The 23,049-nt window shown below is 42.8% G+C and overlaps 1 protein-coding gene across 1 annotated transcript in view; it reads right to left on the minus strand.

The window, feature by feature from the left end:
- Positions 1-4,143: 4,143 nt before the first annotated feature.
- RALA (RAS like proto-oncogene A) overlaps positions 4,144-23,049 on the minus strand; it is a 73,802-nt gene continuing 54,896 nt past the window's right edge. The window contains exons 2-5 of the mRNA XM_027574421.1: positions 17,813-17,965; positions 15,411-15,619; positions 9,981-10,155; positions 4,144-4,329 (exon numbers count right to left, since the gene is read on the minus strand). Of these exons, the coding sequence (XP_027430222.1) occupies positions 4,207-4,329; positions 9,981-10,155; positions 15,411-15,619; positions 17,813-17,926 (621 nt within the window). The 5' untranslated portion in view covers positions 17,927-17,965 and the 3' untranslated portion in view covers positions 4,144-4,206. The remainder of the gene's footprint in view (positions 4,330-9,980; positions 10,156-15,410; positions 15,620-17,812; positions 17,966-23,049) is intronic.

Consider the following 23,049-nt stretch of genomic DNA (forward strand, 5'->3'; position numbering starts at 1 on the left):
CTTGCCCTCGCTCCGCGGATGAGCTCCCTTGCCGTGGGGGCCCCAGAGATGTTAGTAGTCAGATCTGTCTGCTCCTTTCCCTTCCATTCAACACACTCTTGTTTCTCGGCTGTTTGGAACACTCTGCCCTTCCAAGCGCTTCCTGCTGGGTGCTCACGGGCACCTAAAGGCTTCAGCTATTTATTTTCTCATTGGGGCTTTTGCTAAAAGCCATCTTGTTCTTCTATCAGATTAGCCCCCGGCCCCGCCTGCCCCCCAGAAATGGTGTTCTGCGAAGACTGAGAATGCAGATGGCCAAAGCTCCCCTGGGCCTTCCTTGGGCAAGTTACTCAACTGCTCTTTGGCCTGTTCCTTCATCCGCAAAAAAGGGGTAAGTGATAGCACCTGCCTCGTAGGATGAACATTAAATACATATATACAGTGTCTGGCATATAGGATGCAGCTTGCTGTTATATTAGTATTATTATTTTTTAACAATTTTATTTATTTGACATAGAGAGACACAGTGAGAGAGGGAACACAAGTAGGGGGAGTGGGAGAGAGAGAGAAGCAGGCTTCCCGCAGAGCAGGGAGCCCGATGCGGGGCTCGATCCCAGGAACCTGGGATCATGACCTGAGCCGAAGGCAGATGCTTAACGACTGAGCCACCCAGGCGCCCCTGTATTATCTTTTTAAGTAGGCTCCATACCCAATGCGGGGCTCAAACTCAACGACCCTGAGATCATGACTTGAGCTGAGATCAAGAGTCGGATGCTCAATCGACTGAGCCACCCAGGTGCCCCTTATTATGATTATTTTACATGTTGACAATCATGAAATGGGACCCCATCTGAGATCCCCAGTCATAGGGGGTCTAGCGCAGAGTAAGTAGACCTAATCTTTCTTTTTTTTTTTTTTTTAACTTTCCGTCCTTCTGCATAGGGGGCACAGAGGTCCTTTCTTCAGCGTGAATCTCTAGTTGCCCCTCACTCATGTCTGTCCTTCACCTGTTATATTCCCAGCAGTGCCCACAAGTGGGCACACACATATCTACTGAAAAGGAAAGGAATGAAGACCTCTATTGACCTGCCACTCTTGACTTCCAAAGTAATTTGCTGAAGGAGACTTATAACACTGGATTCAATCAAAAGGATTATTTTGAAAACTGCGGGAACTTTTGGTAAATGTTTTGATGGTTTTACTCTAAAGGTGGTAATATAAGTTTGCCAAATATTAAGTTTTATGTCCTTGTCGCGCTTTGAGACATGACATTCTGATTTAGTTTACGACTGGAACTTAATCTAACCTTTGGTATGTAATATTTAACAGCATACCCCATATTGGTGTTAAAAATAGGCCCAGGGGCTCAGTCGGTCAAGTGTCCGACTCTTGGTTTCGGCTCAGGTCATGATCTCAGCGTCGTGGGATTGAGCCCCAAGCTGGGCTCCACACTCAGCGGGGAGTCTGCTTCTCTCCCTCTGCACCCTCCATCCCCGTACATGCACGCTCGCTCTCCCCCAAAATAAAATCTTTTTAAAAATGGGTCGGTGAGGTTAAAACTATGCCGATTATAACTCAAATGTGCTTGTTCTGGCGCTGTTTATGAATTAAGTAAGAAATTAAAATCAACTGGATTTTGAAAAGGTGGTGCTCAAAATCGGGCCAGATCGTTTCTAACCCACAGGCTGTTTGACAGTTAATACGCTGCCATTTCCCACCAGACATCCGATGTGAGGGAGAATGAATGGTCTGAGGCTTGATGAGATGGTAGCAGGGTGGTGACTCCTGCCACAATTTGGGAATTAAATGACCTGTGGGGATCATTCTGATTAGAACATGAGTATAAAGCCATCCCCTAGTGATTCTGGACTTCAGTAGTATTCTAAAAGTACTGCACACAGTGTGACTTTCATGACCACATACGGGTATCTTCCTTGTAATTGTGCACATGGGATCTCCCATTTCTGAGCCCGGGCTGCAGCTGAGCACCGATGCTACCGTCATCTAGGGAATCTGGCGTTACCCAAAAGAAAGCCCTACGCTGGAGAGCAAAGGAGATTTAGCGTTATTTTTTTTAAGGTTTTATTTATTTATTTGACAGAGAGAGAAAGCACACAAGCAGGGGGAGCGACAGTCGGCAGAGGGAGAAGCCAGCTTCCCGCTGAGCAGGGAGCCCGACGTGAGGCTCGATCCCAGGACCCCGGGATCATGACCTGAGCCGAAGGCAGACGCTTAACCGACTGAGCCCCCCAGGTGCCTGGGAATTTAGCTATTTTAAAATCTCCTGTAAAGATGCCCAGGTTGGTAAGGCTGAATATTACATGTTAAACATCAACACCACAAGCATTTAAAAAAAGGAAGTTTATTGGTCTTTAAATGGCTCAAATTGCAAATAAACCAATCGGGTAGTGGCATCAGCCTGACATGTGATGCATCCTTGTCAGTTTGCTTCATAGCACCTCAGTACCCAGGAGAGGAAAGGTCTAAAGCAAAGTCACAATGTTAGTGGTTAGGACCCCTGGTTAAATAAGACTGCAATGAGTACACATGGAGATCGCTGGGCCCGCGGGGCCGGTGTTACATTGGTAACTTTGATTCTGCACATGGCATAGCCTATGAAAAATACGAAAGGAAAGATGTACATCTCAAATCCTTTAAGGACAAATATTTAACATGACAAGTCAGATGTAATACCTAAAGAGCGGAGTTCCTAAAAAGCCTATTTTTGTTCACTTTACATACACACCTGTTACCTGGAATGCCTGAACACATCTTTGACTTGTTGAAATTAGGACTGAGCAAAAAAGAAAGACGAACTTTGTTGCATCAACTGTCTTAGCCCCAGTCCGAAGAAGAAAAGAAAAATCTGGGTAGCGGTATATTTCCCGTTGAATTTACATTCCCCAGTAGCATGCTAGAATTCTTCCAGTGGGCGCACCACCCAACGGCGACACAAGCCCATGTCTGGCCTGTGTTTGCCAAACACGCTCGCTGCACTATACTCGGGGTCGACTGCCTGGTGTTAGCGTCAGGAAAATGTGGCTCTGGTGTTCTTCTGATGAGCACGGACTACAGAGACTCCTGAAAACTCTCCCAGAGCCAAGCTGTCACCTCCTGAGCACAGACTGAGAAATTAACAGGTGGCCAGCACGCCCGCCTTCCCCAAGTGTCCCAGTGCACAATGCAGCAGCAGTAATGACCTTTTTCCTGTGCCCTGGTCCAGAGAGACCAAGAGCTTAACACATGCTCACTGCTTGCAGAAAGGGATTTCCAGGGACTGGCATTTTAGAGAAAAAGAGGGATCACTGAAACGTGACTGTGCTGAACCCTCACAGTCTAAAATTATCTTACAAGTATATGCTGGCCCTTCATTGCAAACTACCTTATATTTAATTAAAAGTAATCAAGGTGCTCTGGACCCTTGCTTTCAAGAACCAGAGTATGGCACACATTTTAAATTTGGACAGACTCCTAGCAGACGGTTATGTTTTATGAACCTTCTATACAAAAGTTGTACTCCGTACCAGGCAAATATCCTCTCAACAGGACACACGGGGCGCTGGGCCCACGGCACCAGTGAGGACACACCCAGAATGATGTCACCGGGCATTTTTCGGTTTCTAAATTAAGGCATATTCAAAAATTTCCATGTACAAGCTTACACCACTTTTCCACATTAATCACCAGGTAATTGATGCAGGTTCACAGATGAATTACTCTCAATTTAACTATATGCAACAATCATGCCAATAACTTTTCTTCTATATTTTGCATAACAATGGTTAAAAAAAGTGGTACAGTTTAACTACCATGTTCACAATTGTCATTTTTCAAGGCAGTAGAAGACCAAGACATTTTAAAATGATATAAAATTTAAGCTTTATAATAAACCAGAGGAAGTAGCCTTTCCTCCCATCCCCCCCACCCCGTCTCAGCTCTAACAGTTCCAGAAAGACTGCCCTCGAAACACAAGCCCACACGCTACATTCAGGACCGCGATAAATGTAGGCAATTACGAAAGAAGTTGAACTGTGCTTCTTGGCGAAGCCACATTAATTTCTTTTTTAAGTGAATTTGACTTTCAGTGCAGTTCCAATTCATGCTTTTAGTGATACATAACAATTTCCAAATCGTTAAAGTAATTTCAGTCAATTGAGCCTTCGATGGCAATGCTTATAAATTATATTTATTAGTATGGTCAAGATAAGAAAGGAGTTTGGGCTTTGATTATAAAATGCAGCATCTTTCTCTGATTCTCTTGGCTAAACTTTTCCTCTTCTTTTTTCCATTCTTTTCTTTGCTGTCTTCCATCTTTCTGGCTCGAATTTCCCTCATCAGATCAAAAAATACCTAGAAAGAAGAAAACAGGGTAAATAAAGCCAACAGATAATATGAGGTTGGTACTTCTTGGAACCATAGCAGTAAGCCTTGGGAATTAACTAAGAGTAACTACTTAAGCTTAAGAGCTCTTGTTTGGGGAGTAGAGGGAGAAGTCAGCACAAAACCAGTCTCCTTCTCCAAGTGTACTGGGAAATTTTCTGAGTTACACTTTTTGGTAAAATTGGTCACATCATATAACCTAATCTTCCCATCCCAATTTTCAAGATAAAGAAGACAATAGCACTACAAATGATGACAGTTCCAAAGTTACAGCTCAATGGATTCCGTTTACACAATTAATGGATGTATTTTACCAATTCATAATTAAAGTAATTAATTTATGTTTAATAAAATTTGTATTTACTAACTTGTTTTCCTTCAACTCCGTTTTTAGAAACAAAGCTGAGGAAAATGAGTGCTTCCTTTATCGTTTTGATACCAGGTACTAAGAAAACAATTTTCTTTGTTGCAACATATCTGAGATTTTATCAATTCTGTCTGATGTCTAGAAACTGGCAAATGAGAGCTGTTAGCATAATAATTTAAAAATGACTAGTGTAACAACTCAAAAGTTAAATAACACTAACAAATGTCTGAGGGCAGACAGACAAGGGTCTAGAAGGACATGGGCTCACACCGTACACAAAGAGTTACAAGTATGTGGATGATGACTGAATGAATAACTTTCATGGTCTATGCTCTAAAATTCTGAATTAAAAAAATTCAGTTATTACTTCTGTTTTATCTCTTTTTCTTGTAAGCATGAAATAAGAAGTGACACCACCGATTTATTAAGAACTCCACGGAAAACAAAGATGTCAAAAATTCTAGTTAGCTTGTGCATCGTGACTGTTTTAAGTAAACAAATGTATGTTATGTAATGACCGGTGTGCTTCTAGCTCTCTAAAGGAAAGGCTAACTGAAAAAGCGAGGTGCTGGAAAACAGGTAGAGAGCAACCTGCAGGAGTTATGTGGATCTGCCTGCATCTGAAGTAGAAATGATGAAATGATAAACCAAACACTACTATTATTTTTGGGCTGAAGGGAACAGGGGACATGGAACAGTGTGGCGTGTCTGAATATGCTTCATTATACAACTTCTACTTTGGCAACTAACTGTTCTACATATTAAAAAATGAAATTAAACACAAAAAAGCAGCTGCCAAAAACTGAAAATCAAACTAAAACAAATTAAGATGAATTATGTCACCACAGAGTTGGTGACATAATTATACAGAGGAAAGAATTCAAGAGACTTTAAAACACAGCATATGGAATATACATCTCAGAATAGAAGCTAAGAATAAAAATAAAAAACAAAACCTCAACAAATAAAAAACAAGACCAATCTTAAACATCACTTTGTAATTTAGCTGTTAATAGGAACAGGGAACAATCTTACATATACGTTGCAGGATAGTGTAAGAGAGCAAGTATGCTAATGTAGCTTAGCCTTTAGTGTAAGAGAGAAGATACAAAGTCAGAGTGGCAGAAAATCCTGATTGCTAAAACTGAATTAGAAGTAACAGTATGATCTCATGATTTGTTTTCTTTAATAATACATATTTCCCAGCACTTCACTGAAAGGCCATGAAACATAACAGTAGTGAGCACATTCATCCTCAGGCTATGGCTGCTAAATACCATTCCTCCCAAAGGAACCAGTGTTCCTTAGATAAATGGCTGATTCCTGATCTGGAGCAAGAAACAAAAAGTCAGTCAGAAAGCAAGGAAGCTATTAAAAAAAAAAAAAAAGGCAAGCGATTAGAGACTTATGGCTTAAATCAAACGGACATAGGACCAACAAAGGGGTGCGAATGGTTAGAACAGGGAAAAATGAAGCAAAGAAAATCCACAGAGAATGCAGGAGACTGAAACACACAGTGACACAGACCCCAGGGGTCTCTGCTCCCACTTGCTGCATCTTGGCTTCCCTGGGGTGATTTCGGAATTCGGAATTAGGCCTTCAAGCCCACAGCTGGCCAGCCGCGGCAGGAAGCTTCCAAACTAGCTACGTGTAATATCCGAGGGCTCCCCTGAAGCTTTCTGATGCAGATACATCAATATGGAAGGAACTTTGGAAGAAGATTTAATTTTTTTTTTTTTTTTTTTTTTAAGTAGGCTCCATGCCCAGCATGGAGGCCAACACAGGGCTTGATCTCACGACCCTGAGATCCTGACCTGAGCAGAAATCAAGAGCTGGACGCTCAACCGACTGCGCCACCCAGGCACCCGTTATAAAATTTAAAAAGCAAACTACAGAAATGCATGATCTACATACACAGAAATACTATATATATGTAGTATATAAATGTACTATATATACTGTAAAAATCCTATTTATACAGGGAAAACACAAGCAAACACAAGCCTTCCCTTAGACTCTATATACTGTTCTTTAAATGCACATAAATATCTGGAAAGACACACCTGAGTTACCACTGGTTACCTCAGAGGAAGGGGAGTGGAGTGGAATTTGGGTGAAGAGTGATTCCTTTTTTCTCCTTACTACGAATTTTTCTTTATGCAATAACATGTGTTCATGTTTTTCAATGAAAAAAAATTAAAAATATAGTATATTTCTACTAAAATTCTTTTCCTGACATAAAATTGGCTCTCTTCATGTAAGAAGTCATACTCTCCTTTTTGACATCCATCTACTTGCTCAACCTCCTTCCATTCCTCCACAACGTTCCTTAAAAATTAGGAGCGACCTTGGAGTTACGCTTTATAGAGTCAGAGCGTTTAGCCAGAAGGCCACTAACAAGGTCATGAGATGAACCTGGCACTCAGTGAGTCCGCAAGCAGGTTTGCCAGGGGGTCCTCTCGCCTCTGGGTGACTCCTCTGTGACAGACGTGGCCTCTGAGACAGGTGAGGCCCCGGCTCGACCACTCAGATGGTCATGAAGCTTTTCAGAGGGTGGATTCAAAATCCGCCTCTTGGAAACTTCATTTGATAGTCTATTGGGAATCCGAAAGAGGACATGGCATGAGCCCTTAATGTCTAGGATTTGTTTTCTGTGACAAAACAAGATACTTCCCAATATAATAGAAGGAGACAGTGTTAACACTCATAAGCCCAGAAAAACCTGTAGCAGGCTCCCACAGTGGGTGACACACACCCCGGGGGATACCACAGGTACTCCAACCACCGTGTGGAGTAAAAGAGCGAGATGACCTGGGCACCAGAGTCGGCCAAACCCAGAGCCAGCAGCTGCCATCACAGGCCTTCTGAACTTGACTCCGGTATGTAATTTCTCCACATCTCAGTTTCCTCATCTAAAAAGTGAGCATGAGAAGAGCACTTCTGCTTTATGGGGTTAAAGATGCACGTCTAGTGCTGGCCACAGCGCCTGTGTCTTATCAACACTACCGAGTATGAGCTCTTTCAACTATGAACATGATTTCCTCAGCAAGAAACCATATATCACCTAATTCTAGAAACTGAATAGCTGCTGCAAGTTACTTGTATTTAGCCACTGAGGTATTTTACCTGGCATGTACACTCTTCAGCGTGTAGCACGACATGCAATCACAGTATTCAGTATGAACCTGTACCTTGGTTTACAAGCCGCCACATTTCATCTAATTTTGCTTTGGAGAGGTGACCACTGGCTACAGACTACACTCTCCAAAACCGGCCACAGCAATATTCCCTCTGTGTTCTTCTAGTGTCTTGCCACCCTCCATCAAGAGCTGGAGTCCATTTCCCTTCCTGTTGACCCCGGGGCGGACTTTGGGCCTCCTTCGGGCAAGAGAACAAACTGGAAATAATGCCGCATAAACTCCTGTGGCTGGGTCAGAGAAGGTGACGTGATTCCTGCCTGGTTCTTCTTCTCTGGTGACGCTGGCCCTTGGCACCCACCCCACCTCCCTGCTGGAAGAAAGCCTCAAGTAGGGCACCTGGAAAAGGTCACATGGCGAGGAACCGAGGTGTCCCTGGACAACAGCCAGCATCAACTGGCTGAACCAGACATGTGTGTCCAGTTCCCGGACTTGAAGCTTTTCAGCGGAGGCACCAGACACTGTGGAGCAGGGACAAGCCATCTCCCCTGTGAGCTGCCCAGATGCTCAGCCCAGAGATTCCATGAGCATAATTAATGGCTGTTTTCATCCATAAGTTTTGGGGGTACAGTTTCTCATGTAGCCAGAGTAACTAAAATAGCCCTATACCTTGACCTTTCCTCCTTTGACAATCCATGCATAGGGCCAAAAAATTCCTGCCAGCAGATGACACCACAGAGATCGCTGGGACGACAGCTTCACGGCTTGGTTGGATCCTGTTCGCCTCCTCTCCCCACTCCCCTCAGTGCAAACAGGTTTTAACAGAGTGCGCTCTACCTGCGCAAGACATCCATCAGGAGGAACCCCAATACACACACAATGCTAATATTCCATGTTGCCTCTCAAAACTCCAAACACACTGAACTTTAAGACATATTTTCATTACTAGTTTAAATACATCTGCCATAGCTTTAGAGAAAACCGGTATACTAAGTAGAAATCTTGTAACACTCATTTTGTACAGATATCTTGGGCCTATAGGAATCTGACCACGTGACAAAAAACCCTAATCGGCTTAAGACAGTATGTTAAGCCATAAGTTAAGACAATGACATTGTCTTAACTAATGAATGTCTACAGTAAATGAAAAGAACGAATCTCTAATTTTTTTTTTTAGCCTTATGATTTCTGGATCAGCGTTATAAATCTACAGGCAACAAGCAGACCAGTTCACTAAAACTTGAGGCCACCTAGAAACAGTGTTACTTTAAGTGTGTGGTCCCCTGGGCCACAGTCTGTACCACCAGGGAGTTTCCTGGAAATGCAAATTCTCAAGTCCCACCCACAGCAAATGAATCAAAATCTCTGGGGGTCAGACCCAGGAATCCGTTTTTAAGAAGTTTCATAGACAATTCTGCCAGTTAAGAGTTTGCGAGGCACTCGGCAGAGCCGAGATGCTTGATGGCTGGAAAAGGCCCTACATGGGGGGCTCAAGGAGCCCATGCCTTGACCCAGAGGGCAGTTTTCCTGAACACTGAAGATGTAGGTCTCTGGTAGCAGGAAGAAATAATGTACCTGGGCTGGCTCCTAGAAAGGAGGCAAGGGTGTTCCTCACCTGGACTCAGGAAAGGGCCACCTGAGCAAAGGGGGGGAGATACAGAGGAGGGCAGAGGGAAAAACAGGTTGAGGGTGGGGAGTGTAGGTGTAGTAAAAAATTTCGAAGCCCTCTCCTCTGGGGCTCCTTTGTCTTGGGAGCGGACCTACATGGGGCTGGGCAGGTGTCAGCTCAGAGGACTTAACACCCTGCCTTCTAAATTACCCAGCCCATCAGGATAAGTAAAAAGAAAAATTTAAAAAGGGCAGGGATTCAGGTCAGAAATCCTGTCAGTGCTAGAAAAAAAGTGGTGTCTCGTATTTCAGTGTCTCTTGGGAACCTGAGGACAAGGTGAAGTAGGAAATTCGTAACATGTTGTACTTGAGCATTCAGGGCGGGTAACAATCAGCACATATTAAATCATTGTGTGAAAATTTCACAAATCTCTAGACACAATGGGGTGGAGTTAGAGTGAATCAACGTATTGTTAACACGATGTAGCTGTAAGGAGGCCGCCCTTTACCTTGTCAACATTAGCTCGAGTTTTAGCAGATGTTTCCACATAGTTAACGTTCCACTGGTCGGCTCTGGTTTTTGCCTCTTCTACAGAAACCTGCCTTTTATCTTCTAAATCTGATTTGTTACCAACCAGCAGAAATGGAACGTTCTCATCTTCTTTTACTCTTAAAATCTGCTCCCTGGATGAGAGGAAATGAGAAAGAAATATTAATTATTACCCCCATGTGTTAGACCAACACAATAACAAATACCATCTGCAACGAGCATTTATTTACATGTTTCTTTACAATAACAATGAGCTCATTTGTTGCATGGTGGGAAATAAGCAGCACGACCTCCTCATTCTATCATCAGTCACTTGGCGTTACATACTCACATCTCCGATGAAGGAACAATACACCAGAGAAGACAATATAAATATGGCAGTAGAGGTACAAAATGGAAGTGTCAAATGCAACTTCCTCCAAATGCTTTTTAAAAATAAACTTTTACGAGAAGGATGGTTTGAGATTTGCAGAGAAGTTGTGAAGACAGCACAGAGTTCCCGTCCTCTCTGCACCCAGTTTCCCCTACTGGTAACATCTTCCGCTAGTGCATGCGTTTACCACAACTAACGAGCCAATCCTGATACATCATTAACTGAAGTCCGAATTTTTTTTTTTTTTTTTTTACAGATTTTATTTATTTGAGAGAGAGACACACAGCGAGAGAGGGAACACAAGCAGGGGGAGTGGGAGAGGGAGAAGCAGGCTTCCCGCGGAGCAGGGAGCCCGATGTGGGGCTTGATCCCCAGACCCTGGGATCATGACCTGAGCCGAAGGCAGACGCTCAACGACTGAGCCACCCAGGTGCCCCTGAAGTCCGAATTTTATTCCGATATTCTTAGTTTTTACCTAATGTCCTTCTCCTGTTCCAGGATCCCATCCAGGATTCCACGTGACATTTAGTCATCAACTCTCCTTAGATTCCATGTGGCTCTGACAGTTCCCAGATTTTCCTTATTTTTGATGACCCTGACAGTTCTGAGACTTGCTGGTCAGCTCATTTGTAGAACATCTCTCAACTGGGATTTGTCTGATGTTTTTCTCGTGATTAAACTGGGATCATGGGATTTAGGGAGGAAGACCACAGAGGGAGAGAGCACCATTCTTATTCTTACTCATATTCTTATTACTTCGTATCAATGGTCCCACTAAGTGTTTTTAAAAGCCTCACAAGGGCCAGACATCTCTTGAGTATAGATTTTGTGTTTAGAGAGAGGTTAGAGGCCATCACCAGTTTTAAAGGTATCACGGCTCTCAGTCGCTCCTAGTCACGTGACTCTGAGCAAAGTACTTTGCCTCGGTCTCCTCATGGATAAAATGGGGCTAACAACAGGACCTTCCTTATCCAGTTGCCAGCAGGATGAAATGTAAAGTGCTTCAAACTGAGCCTGGCACAAAGTAAATGTTCAACACAGGTGAGCTGTTCTTAACGATTACCAGTACTCTACTGGAGAAAGAGGTTTTCTTCTAAAATCAACCTTCTCTTTCTACCTTATCAATGCCTCTCCTTTGAAATGAAGAGACGCTGAAACTACAGAAACAATATTTTAGACTAAGAGAAAATGAGAAAATTAAAGGGGTGATCAGAATGACAGGTCAGCAGACGACACTGATTTTGCAGGGATCTATTGTGATGTTTGAGATGGAATACGGATCTTCACCAAGGCTTAATCTCAGATTTGTCTATTTTGTGCTTCTTAGACAGCGTCGCCTGAATACCACTGCCACCTCCGTCACCGCTAACAATTCACTGAGCATCCCCAGTGGGTCATGGGCTTTCAATGCCGATCACTGCATGCATTATGTCATGCACCACTGAGAAAAACCGCTGCTAGTTAGAACAGTTTAAGATGTCCCACTACAAGACATGGCCCTGACATTAAGAGATGATAAAATGCAAAAAAATGTGTGTCTTAGAATCTGTGAAATTCCCTAGCACCTTGTTCATGCTCAGAGCAGTGCCTGGTGCGTGGTGAGCACTGTGTGAGTATTAGGCAGGGTTATGTTTAGTATTCCTGCATTCACCCGATGACCGATGTTGTCGTAAACATTCTAACAGACTCAGTGTTCGCTGGCAGCTCTCTGCACCCGAGTTCCCCGTTTTCTGGCAGGAATAGATTATGGACCACACAGTCACCTCCATCTTTCGCTGATTCTCTCTCTCCCTCTCTCCCTTCCCTTTTAGGAAGGAACAAGGTCAGTGGGGCACAGTAACTGGGGGACACGTGCTGAGCTGTACAGGACTGGAGGGCTGTGATGTTTCCCACCACGCACATGACCTCTTGCAAAGAGCATGTCAACACTCACCATTACTACTATTACATTTCTGATGTGCTTGTGAAGGGGATATGGGTCAGTCATTATCTTTTTCCAGTGCCGGTAACAACAAATGTGCTGGTGCCTTCTTAACCAGCTTCCTTTGTGATCAACAGCCTCAACTAAGATGTTAACAACAATGGGCTTACCACTTGATCTCACTAACCACCAGAGACTGACTCTGGTTTTTGTGACTCTGGTACTTCTGGTCATATGTATATACAGTCATTAGTTTCTTTCTTTCTTTCTATTTATTTATTTTATTTATATTTATTTATTTATTTATTTAGCAAGAGAGGGAACACAAGCAGGGGGAGTGGGAGAGGGAGAAGCAGACTTCCCGCCGAGCAGGGAGCCCAATGCGGGGCTCGATCCCAGGACACTGGGACCATGACCTGAGCCGAAGGCAGACGCTCAATGACTGAGCCACCCAGGTGCCCCTACAGTCATTAGTTTCTTAATAAACACCTACTAAGCTATACTCTGAGTCAGGTACTTCAGGAAGACCAATACCGAAAATGCAGTGATAGCATTAATGAATGCTATCAGAAACGAGGCCATGGAAAGCCTGGACTTACTGGGTTCAGGGGTGAGAGGACAATATTCATGGAGAGTTAATTAGTTGGTTTGAATAAGCTACTTTCCTGGATGTCAGAGAAAGGCAATGCTATGTCTACAATCTTCATACACATTTTACTTAATGTGATGCCCCCTTTAAATAGAGTGTTAGAGGCTGTTACAGAATTTAGAATAGGAAAGTACCTTCACAAACTGGTCCAATTTCTTTTTGACGTAAGAAAAGTGAGAACCAAAAAAAAAAGAGCGTTTTCTAACACTTCTATTAAACATTTGTTTACTAAGTATGCCCTGTATGATACATGCCAGGAACCGGGCCAAATATGGGTACTAGGGTTACTCAGATGGGTAACAAGTGGGTCCTGCTCTCAAGAGTTTTCCCCTCATCAGGAAAAATACATGCAAACCAAGCAGATTCTGGGAGTGTGGTAAGTGTGCTGGAGGCGCTGTTGCAAGCATACTGTGTGTTCAGATGAGGAAACGGTGGCTCTGCCCTGGAGACGGGAGGCCCAGGAAGGCTCCAGAGAGGAGCTGCCACTGTGGGTTAGACCACGTGGAGCATAACCATTCAGACGGCCTCAAAAATGCTTTCCTGTTGCCGCTGAGTCACTGGGACTATTTTTATTTATGGGAAGGCAACACGTCGGAGGTACAACAGAAGAATAATGAATGATTCACTTCTTCTCTGTCACAGCAGTAGCCCAAGATTCTCACTCTTGGCATAATAATTCTTTATTCCCTTGAGATACACTTTGGCTTTGGCAAACTCTGGTGACAACATTTATCCCCTTACCTAGAACAGGACTTGCTATATAACAAGCACTCAAATATTTGCTGAATGAGTGAATGAGCACTGACATTTATATAACTTGCAACATGCCTCCCAAGATTATAAGTTCCCAGGGCCTGCACCCTTTGCACTTTATCACATACAAAACTCCTTCCCTAGAGAAACCAACAAAGTTAATTTTACAAATAAATCTGCATTTCATTTACTTATTTGAGAGAGAAAATGAGCAAGAGCAGGGGGAGGGGCAGAGGGAGAGGCAGACCCCCTGCTGAGCAGGGACACGGGGCTCCATCCCAGGACCCTGAGCTGAAGGCAGCCGCTTAACTGAGCCACACAGGTGCCCCATAAATCTGCATTTTAAAAGTTTCTCAATGACATGTTTTTTTTGCAAAGAATGCTCTCTTAAATTCCTTCAAGTTCTTGAGACTTTCAAGCGGACATGAAAAGGAAGCTTTATATAAGCCCAGGTTCACTTTTTGCTCAACCACCGGAAAACTTCTTTCCTCATCAGTGGAAATCCTTCTGATCCTCCAGGCTCACCTATCTCATGAAGGCCTCTCACCTTCTCTCCTTTCCGGGATCCCGGCAATGATCACTGCCCACGTCTCCTACTTTGTCGCTACCTTGCTCTTGGTTTCATGCCTTTTTCAACTAGGCTGTGTGAATCTTGGAAAACAGAGGATACACTACATGTTTCTTTTGCGTCCCTCATATCAAGGCAAACTTGGCAACACAAAAATAAAAAAATATAATTAAAGAATACTTTTGGGGGCGCCTGGGTGGCTCAGTGGGTTGAGTGTCTGACTGTTGGTTTCGGCTCAGGTCGTGACCTCAGTGGGATCGAGCCCCGTGTCTGGCTCCGTGCTCAGTGCAGAGTCTGCTTGGGATTCTCTTTCTCCCTCTCCCAGCTCACACTCTCTAAAATAAATAAATTTTTTTTTTTTAAAGAATACTTTTGGGCGCCTGGGTGGCTCGGTCGTTGAGCGTCTGCTTTCAGCCTAGGTCGATCAATGATCCCAGGGTCCTGGGATCGAGCCCCGCATCGGGCTCCCTGCTCGGCGGGAAACCTGCTTCTCCATCTCCCACTTCCCCTGTTTGTGTTCCTGCTCTCGCTGTGTCTCTCTCTCTGTCAAATAAATAAAATCTTAAAAAAAAAAGAACACTTTTGATTACGCATGTAGTATCTGAGACTACTCAAGAACTTCTTTATGCCCTATCTCTCTTAGAACCTCTCTCCCCTTCACTAACCACCCCCCTGCAAACCAAATGGATGACAGATTTTGATGAAGCAAATAGTAAATAAGATATAAGAAATATATAACAGAACCTTCTGTGCCAATCTAAAGTGTTATTATTTCTATTAAAACAATCAGTGTGTGCTGCTGGGCATCTGTGTTGTGGGGGGGAGGGCGATGTGCCTGCTGAGCTTTACACAGGCGCTGTAACCCTGGTGACTCACACAGACAGATCTAAAATCTGGGGCAGAGCTCCACGAGGTGAGCCAAGTGTCAAGTATTACGGCAGCAGTAGGAGTATACTCCAAAGAGAAACACTTCAGTAGCAGGTACTGAGGCTGTCACAGTGGGAATAAACACAATGACACACAGAGTGAAAGACTAATGAGGAGCCACCTCCAGCTGTCTGCTTGTGTCGGGGGAAGACACCGCTGCGCGGAATGTCAGCGCAAAGGCCTCGGTCCCCATCGTACCTGAAGTCGGCCGTGGCTGCAAAGGATTCCATTTCTGTGATAGAGAAGACACAGAGGAAACCCTCTCCGCTCCGGAAGTAGTTGTCTCTAATTGCGGCATAGTCCTCCTGGCCAGCTGTATCCAAGATATCGATCTGCACTTCCTCCCCATCCAGCACTACCTTCTTCCGGTAGCTGTCTGCTTTGGTGGGCTCATAGTCCTCCACAAACTGGAAAAGATGAAATACAGATTCATGGGAAGTTGCCAAAACAGTACAGAGCTCCCATGCACTCTTCCTTCTGTGCTCCCCAGTGGTAAACACGACATTAATTTACATTTTCATTTTAGGTAATTCGGTGGCTTCTACTTTGGCAAAAAGCAAGCCTTTTTGTCTCTGGGGAGCTGCCTTCTTCAGAGGGAAGGAGGTAGGGGGCCGTGAATTGGCTGTTAGTTTCTGAGTTTTACCAAATAAAGTAGAATCTAAGAAGAAAAAAAGAAAAGCAAGGATTGAATAAGTCTAGACGGTTTACAGCTTGAAAACTGTGCCTTTTTCTTCCTGCAAACACGATTATACATCTACTTAATCAAATATATAAAAACTCTTTTCAATGTGACTCTAAATATACATTTTCATGCCAGAATTGTGGAAATAACTTGAAAGTGAGTCAATATTGAGGTAAGCATTGAAAGTTGCTTGGAAATCTTCTCTAAAATGAACCAAGTCAATAAAGTGGCTTATACTACTCAGCAGAACAGCAAATCACGAACTTTGAGATCTCTCTCTAAGTGTCTGACTTTTTAAATAATACAATTAAACAACTTTACATTCCCACATCTATCTTCAACTCTGTAAAATCTCATCTTGGTATTTTTGATCAATGTATCATTGTAAGCATGTGTGTATGTATACATACATATTTTTGCAGGTTTTTATTAGTTCCTATAAATATTTTCATTATCTGATACTTCCTTATTTATTGGCTCATGTCTGTATCTCCCTACAAGAATATAACCCCTGGGAGGAGGGACCTTGACTATTCTACTCATCACTGTTAGCTCCCAGAGCTTAGAACAGTTCCTGGTACGTGGAGGATACTCAACACATAATTATTTAAAAAATGAACACAGTGTATTTGTAACTATAAAGGCTACAGAACATTCTGCCATATTTCCATGATTATTTTTATAAGTATTATATATTTATGAAGATTTAACAAATACAAATATTCAGATATCACATCAGATACTACTGTGAATATTAATATTGATGAATACTAAGTGAAAGCTTAACCATTCATCAAATGTCAGGTATGTGAATAGTCTTACTTTTGACCTCCTACTTATTGTTAAGAAGGGGCCGGATTTAGCGATTAGTTTGAAAGACTAGCTATTAAAATGAATAGTATGGAAAACAGATTGAACAGATAAATCAGCAAGTTCATTTGAAGAACATTTCAATCTCTTCTGTTTTCAAATATTTTGCTATAGTCCCCAGTGAGCAAGACAACTGGCTGGATTTAAGCCGTTTGCATGTGTGACAGAAATGCTGATGAGCAGGAAATCGGGTGGTAAGGATCTGCAGGATTTGTTGTTAGGAGACCAGGCTTCACGCTCCGTTACTCATTGGAGATCACACTCCTCTTGGACAGATGGAGAAACCTCTCTGAGGTTCTGTTTTCTCATCTGTAAAATGGGGATACTACCATACCAGGATTGTTATGAGGATTAAGTAAGAAAGAGTAATCATAAAAACTTGCTTCTACTGGAAGGAAGAGTTGAGGATAAATGTTTAAGCTGGATTATCAACTCTTAAATCATTTAGGCTTGGTAAGAGTTTTCTGGGGAAAGAATATATTGCTGTATATGGGCTGAGACCTTAACTCTGGGGCAGTAAAGTCTGATATAAATACAGGCACACAAATCTGTAGCCTTCTCGTAATTATGTTTTAGGGACACAGCCTTTACCTGTCTAATGGTGAGTGTAGCTCCATGCCAAATACTACAACTGTTTTTTTCACCATTATTAAAGTTATTTTATTTTTATTATTATTATTATCACAGAACACCTTATTATGTCAACGTCAAGTTTCAATTAGGTACTGTATCTACTGGTTCTACTAATTCAAGGTGGGAACCTCCATTAAACACTTAAAACAAAAAAGCCAAAGTTAGATTGCTTAAAAGGAGGTACTGTTTCCAGGTCTGTTTTGTTTTTAAAGTATAAAGTTTTTAAGGATCTTGAGTTATTGACTTGTTAAATCAAGATATGTACAGATGTTGGCTCTGAATTTAAAAATGGGAAAAAACGATGACAGTAGCTTTCAAGGATTCAGGAATACATCTAAAAATAGCACCAAAACGAAGCCATAGAAATCCTCTCTGAAAGCCCAAACTTAGCTATTCATTAAAAATGGGCACTCACCTCATCATACATGAACTGTAGGGTCAAAGCGGACTTGCCCACACCACCACTGCCCACCATGATGACTTTGTGTAGGGCCAAAGAATTCTGACCCTTGGGCTTGTTTGCAGCCATCTTATGTCACAGAGTTTGCAGCAAAGGAGTAAGAAGAATCTAAAAATGAGGAATGAAAAAATAAGTAATGCTCAGTACATTCTTCTTCAGAATTCCAAGTGTAGGAAAGAGATACGGTGTCCTTGGGCTTCAAGATACTGGTTTTCATTTTCATGAAATCACTGTGGTGATTTTCAACAGATGCCAAATGAAGTATGCTCATTTAGAGGAAGAACCACTTATCAGAGAAGACCGTGACAATACAAGTATATGAGTCAAGGGCATTTCTCCTAGAACAGCTCATTTTCAGTAATAAGCTGTGACCCAAAGTAAAAATTTCCCAGTGCAACCACATCCTGACAATAATGGAGTGTTACAGGTATTAGAATATAATCACACAGATTATGAAAACAGGTTAAACAATCACTTTGTTTTCTTTTTATTTAAATATTTTATTTATTTATTTGACAGAGAGACACAGCAAGAGAGAGAGAGAGAGAACACAAGCAGGGGGAGTGGGAGAGGGAGAACAGGCTTCCCGCGGAGCAGAGAGCCTGATGCGAGGCTCGATCCCAGGACCCCGGGATCATGACCTGAGCCGAAGGCAGACGCTTAACGACTGAGCCACCCAGGCGCCCCACTTTGTTTTCATATTAACCTTTATTGGCAATAATTAAAGAGATGTTTCTTCTAATTCTAGTAAGAAACAACTGACCCCCGCCCCAGCCCCGCAACAACAACAACAAAAAAGAGGTTGCCGATTGAAAGGTTTACTCACTGTCAGTTTATAAATGAAGAAATCTCATCTCGGTAACTTGGCAGCAGAATTATAGATAGAATCCAATACTGTATACCACATCTCCCAAGGGGCATCATGGAGTAGATGGCCGATCTAACTTAAATGGCTGGATGCAGTGTGCCCTCACTTTCTTCAGAGCACACACTTGTGTACTACTTGTATGTGCTCACGGTGGGAAGACCAGGTTCCTCCAGAAGCTGGAGCACTGCTCCACACTATGGCACCCAGTACCAGGCCTTAGAAAAAGAGGCCATGAGGTCACAACCAGCAGCGTGGGGAGCCCAAGCTAGAAGCCTTCTGTTATTCGAGGTTCAAGGGGCCAGCTGCCGCGTTCCTTCTCAGCATCCTCTGACTGGTTCTGGTTGCCGTATGGCTTTCCCAAATTGCAGCTCACAAGACCACACCTCCTCCTGCCTACCTCCCCGTCCTGTCTCCCAGCTCGGCTGCATCATCCCCCCACTGGCCTCCTTCGGTTCTGCAGTACTCTTTGGTGCCTCTTGGCCCTCGCCATGCAGTATCCTGCGCCTGGCATACTCTTATTCTATTTGGCTAAGACTTCTCAGTTTTGGGGTCTCAGCCTTACCTGAAACTCTCAACCTCAATTAGTTAGGCTCTCCCCTGCCCTGTGCTCTCATACAACATCTGATGATACTTTCCCTCATAACCATTATTACAGGTTGAAACCACTCGAATGTGTTAGTTCCTTCTTCTGGGTCATCTTCCCTAATACACCAGAAACAACTCGAGTGCAGGGAGCCATGCCTACTTGCTTTACTTTATGCTCAATGTGACTAACACGGCTCGGCGAAATCAGCCATTCAGTACAAACATGCTGAATGAACAAATAAATGTTCTCAGTCTGACAGCCTTGGGGAGTGATTTAGGCTGTACTGGTATAAAGTGGCCATTGCTACTAGAGATCCGATCACAAGTCTGGGCAAGGACAGTCCACTGTGGGTCTGTGCCTCACACACTGGCTTACAGGCACTCAAGAGCTGGACAATTCTCAGGCGGCGCCCAGAGATCACACCCATATGACTATTTGCCCAAACAGAAAAGTCTTTTTTTTTTTTTAACGGATTTATTTGTTGTACAGAGAGAGGGAGAAAGAAAGAGCGCGTATGTGTGAGTTGGGGGAGGGGCAGGAATCTTCAAGCAGACACCCTGCTGAGCACAGAGCTCCACAAGGGGCTCAATCTCAGAACCCATGAGGTCATGACTTGAGCTCAAACCAAGAGTCCTACACTTAACCCACTGAGCCACCCAGGCGCCTCCTCAAACAGAAAAGTCTTAAGGAAAAAAAAACACAACCACCCATAATCTTACTATCCATTTAACAACATGAACATGTTATACTTTGAGACTGCTTTCAATCTGTATGGAGCATAACCTGAGCTGACACTATATATGCAATTTCTGGCCCCGTTCTTATTGTGTATCATAGACATTTTAGCAGAAGCAGCTTGCACTGTGAAGCGTCCTGTAAGGAATCTATACTTGGAGGCCAGCAATTTGATCAACTCAACACACAAGAATTGAGTCCCCCCTTTTTCCTGGGACCAAGGACATGATCATTAGATTATCACTGCTCAGAAATAGTGAAAAATAACAGCATATTTCAGATAAGGAACTAAAAGCCTGAAATCTTCCCAGCCTAAGCAGTTTATGGAACATGATGTTGCTGGTGTTCCTACGTGAATCAGGAAATGACTTCTCATCGTTATGATCCTTACTTGCTGGTAGCTGTAATCACTTCATGACTATGTAACTACTGTCTTATTTTTAAAACAGTAAGCATACTCTAAGAGCTGTGTGTGTGTTTTGAAAGCAAAACATTTAGCAGCAATAGCCAACTGGGTTAGAACACTTTTCTTTCCAGAACAATTTAAAATACTGTTTAAATATTTGTAATATATAATTTAAAAATTTACATTATATTTATTTCATATATATATTTAAATATATATTTAAATATTGTAAAATATTGTGATTTAGATATAAAAAAGGCAGATTCCCAAAGATATTTTTCCAAAGTACAATCGGTCCCTAATAACTATGAGCTGCATATCCCATATGTTCAAGAGGCTATGTAGGACAAGAAGCTTCCACCGAGGAGACACTCCTCTCTCCCCAGTTCAAAAACTTGGCATTTAGCTCCCAATCCCTAGTCTAAATGTTGTTTTGATGGTAAATAAGCCAAAGCCCCTTTTTACCTAGAACTTAAAACAAACACAAACATAAATAAGAAAATTCCATAGCGCTGAATTCAATAAAGAAGATGAGGGGCACAGGGCTGAAGAGTAGGGGGACAGGCTAGTTTAACCAGGATGGTCAAGGATGACTCCTTTGAAGAGGTAGCATTTGAGCTGAGACCTGAATTTTAGGAGAGAACCAGGCAGCTCTGAGGGAAGCGCATTCCACACGAATGGCAAGTGCAAAGACCTAAAATGGGAGAGTCTGGCATGTTTTAGCGACCAAGCTGAAGTCCAGAGTGGATGGAGCCTTCGAAGTAACAGTGGGGAGAGTAACAGGAGGTGAGACTGAGAGGTAGAAAAGGCCAACTGACAAAAAGCCTTGCAGGCCATGGAAAGTTGTCGGAGTTTAATTTTAATTGTAAGGGAAGTCCCTGGAGAGTTTTTAAGCAAGATAGTGACATAATTGCACTTACACCTTTAAGAAGACTAGCCTGGTTGGTGTGTGGAGAGTGGCTGGTAGAGGTGCAAGAGCAGAGCGCCCAGGAGGCTGTCTCACAGTCCCCTTAAGAGAGGGCAGATGCTTGGCCTACGGCAGCTGCAGCCCAAATGGTAATACTCCTAGGCCCCCATAACTAGTACTTGCATAACTATCAATACTATCTATACTGGGGACAACACCGGCAAACCTTTACTGAGCACTCACTAGTGCCAGGCACTGCTTAGAGCACCTTACACATATCAGTTCAGTTGGGTACCACATGTTATGAATGAACGGTCCTATGAGATGTACTATCTTAATTTCATTGAAAGCTGAGGATCACAGAAGTTGACTTGCTCAAGGCTGAGTCAGGACTCAAACTGAGGCAGCCTGGCTCTCCCAACTACTATGCTATCTGCATACTTCGGGAGAAACAGCTGACATGGGGGAAATGGCAGGGGGGCGGGGGGAACAAGAGTATCTTCTAAAAATACTGAATGTGTGGTGGTGCCACTACCTAACATGGAAAAAGACAGGAAGGAATAGGTCTGCGAAAGAAATCCTAAGCTCTGCTCCAGTTGGGAATTGAAAAGGAAATTGGACGTTCTAGGAATTCAGGAGTGAGGGTAGAGATGGACACAAGAATTTGAAGGTTAGTTTACAGATGTATTTAAAGATTTTATTTATTTATTTATTTATTTATTTATTTATTTATTTATTTATTTATTTATTTGAGAGAGAGAGAGAAACCACGCACACGCATGAGTGGGGCAGGCAGAGGGAGAGGCAGAATCTCAAGCACACTCCCCACTGAGTGTGCAGCCTGACGTGGGGCTTGATCTCACCACCCTGAGATCATGACCTGAGCTGAAACCAAGAGTCGGATGCTTAACCAACTGAGCCACCCAGGTGCACCAGTTTACAGATGTATTTAAAGTCACAAATCTGAATGAACTCACTTGGGGATAAGATGAAGACGGACAGGAAAAGGCAGCAGAGGAGAGACTCCTAAAACAACCCAGCAGTCTTGTTCAGAAGTGGCCACTCAGGAGAAAATCCAGTGACTATATAGTCAGAAGGTGGTTAAATATCAACTCCTGCTGGGAGACTGAGCTGAGATATGATGAGATAAGAGATTTACTGTAAGATATATAAGATATATAAGATAAGAGATTACCAGATTTGGCAAGATGAAGGTTGCTAATGACCTTGGGAAGAGTCATTTCATCAATGTGGTAAGAACCACAGCCCGGATGGAATTGGTTGAAGAGAAAACAGAAGGTACAGAAGTGCACTTTTACTCTGAAGATGAAGAAATGAGGCCATAGATGGACAAATTTATTGTTTGGTTGCTTTTAAAACATTATTAATGGATGTTCATATGATAATCATCTAAAAGAGGCAGAAACACATTAACAAGTGAAAGGATAAAAACCAGATGGCCATCTCAATAGATGCAGGAAAAAACATTTGACAGAGTACAATATCCGTTCATGATAAAACTTTTCAACAAAGTAGGTTTAGAGGGAACATATGTCAACATAATAAAGGCCACATGAAAAACCCACGGCTAACATCATATTCAATGGTGAAAAACTGAGAGCTTTGCCTCTAAGATCAGGAACAAAACAAGGATGTCCACTCACCACTTTTATTCAACATAGTACTAGAA

The sequence above is a fragment of the Zalophus californianus genome, chromosome 12 (genome assembly GCF_009762305.2).
Source record: "Zalophus californianus isolate mZalCal1 chromosome 12, mZalCal1.pri.v2, whole genome shotgun sequence".
Taxonomy (NCBI): domain Eukaryota; kingdom Metazoa; phylum Chordata; class Mammalia; order Carnivora; family Otariidae; genus Zalophus; species Zalophus californianus.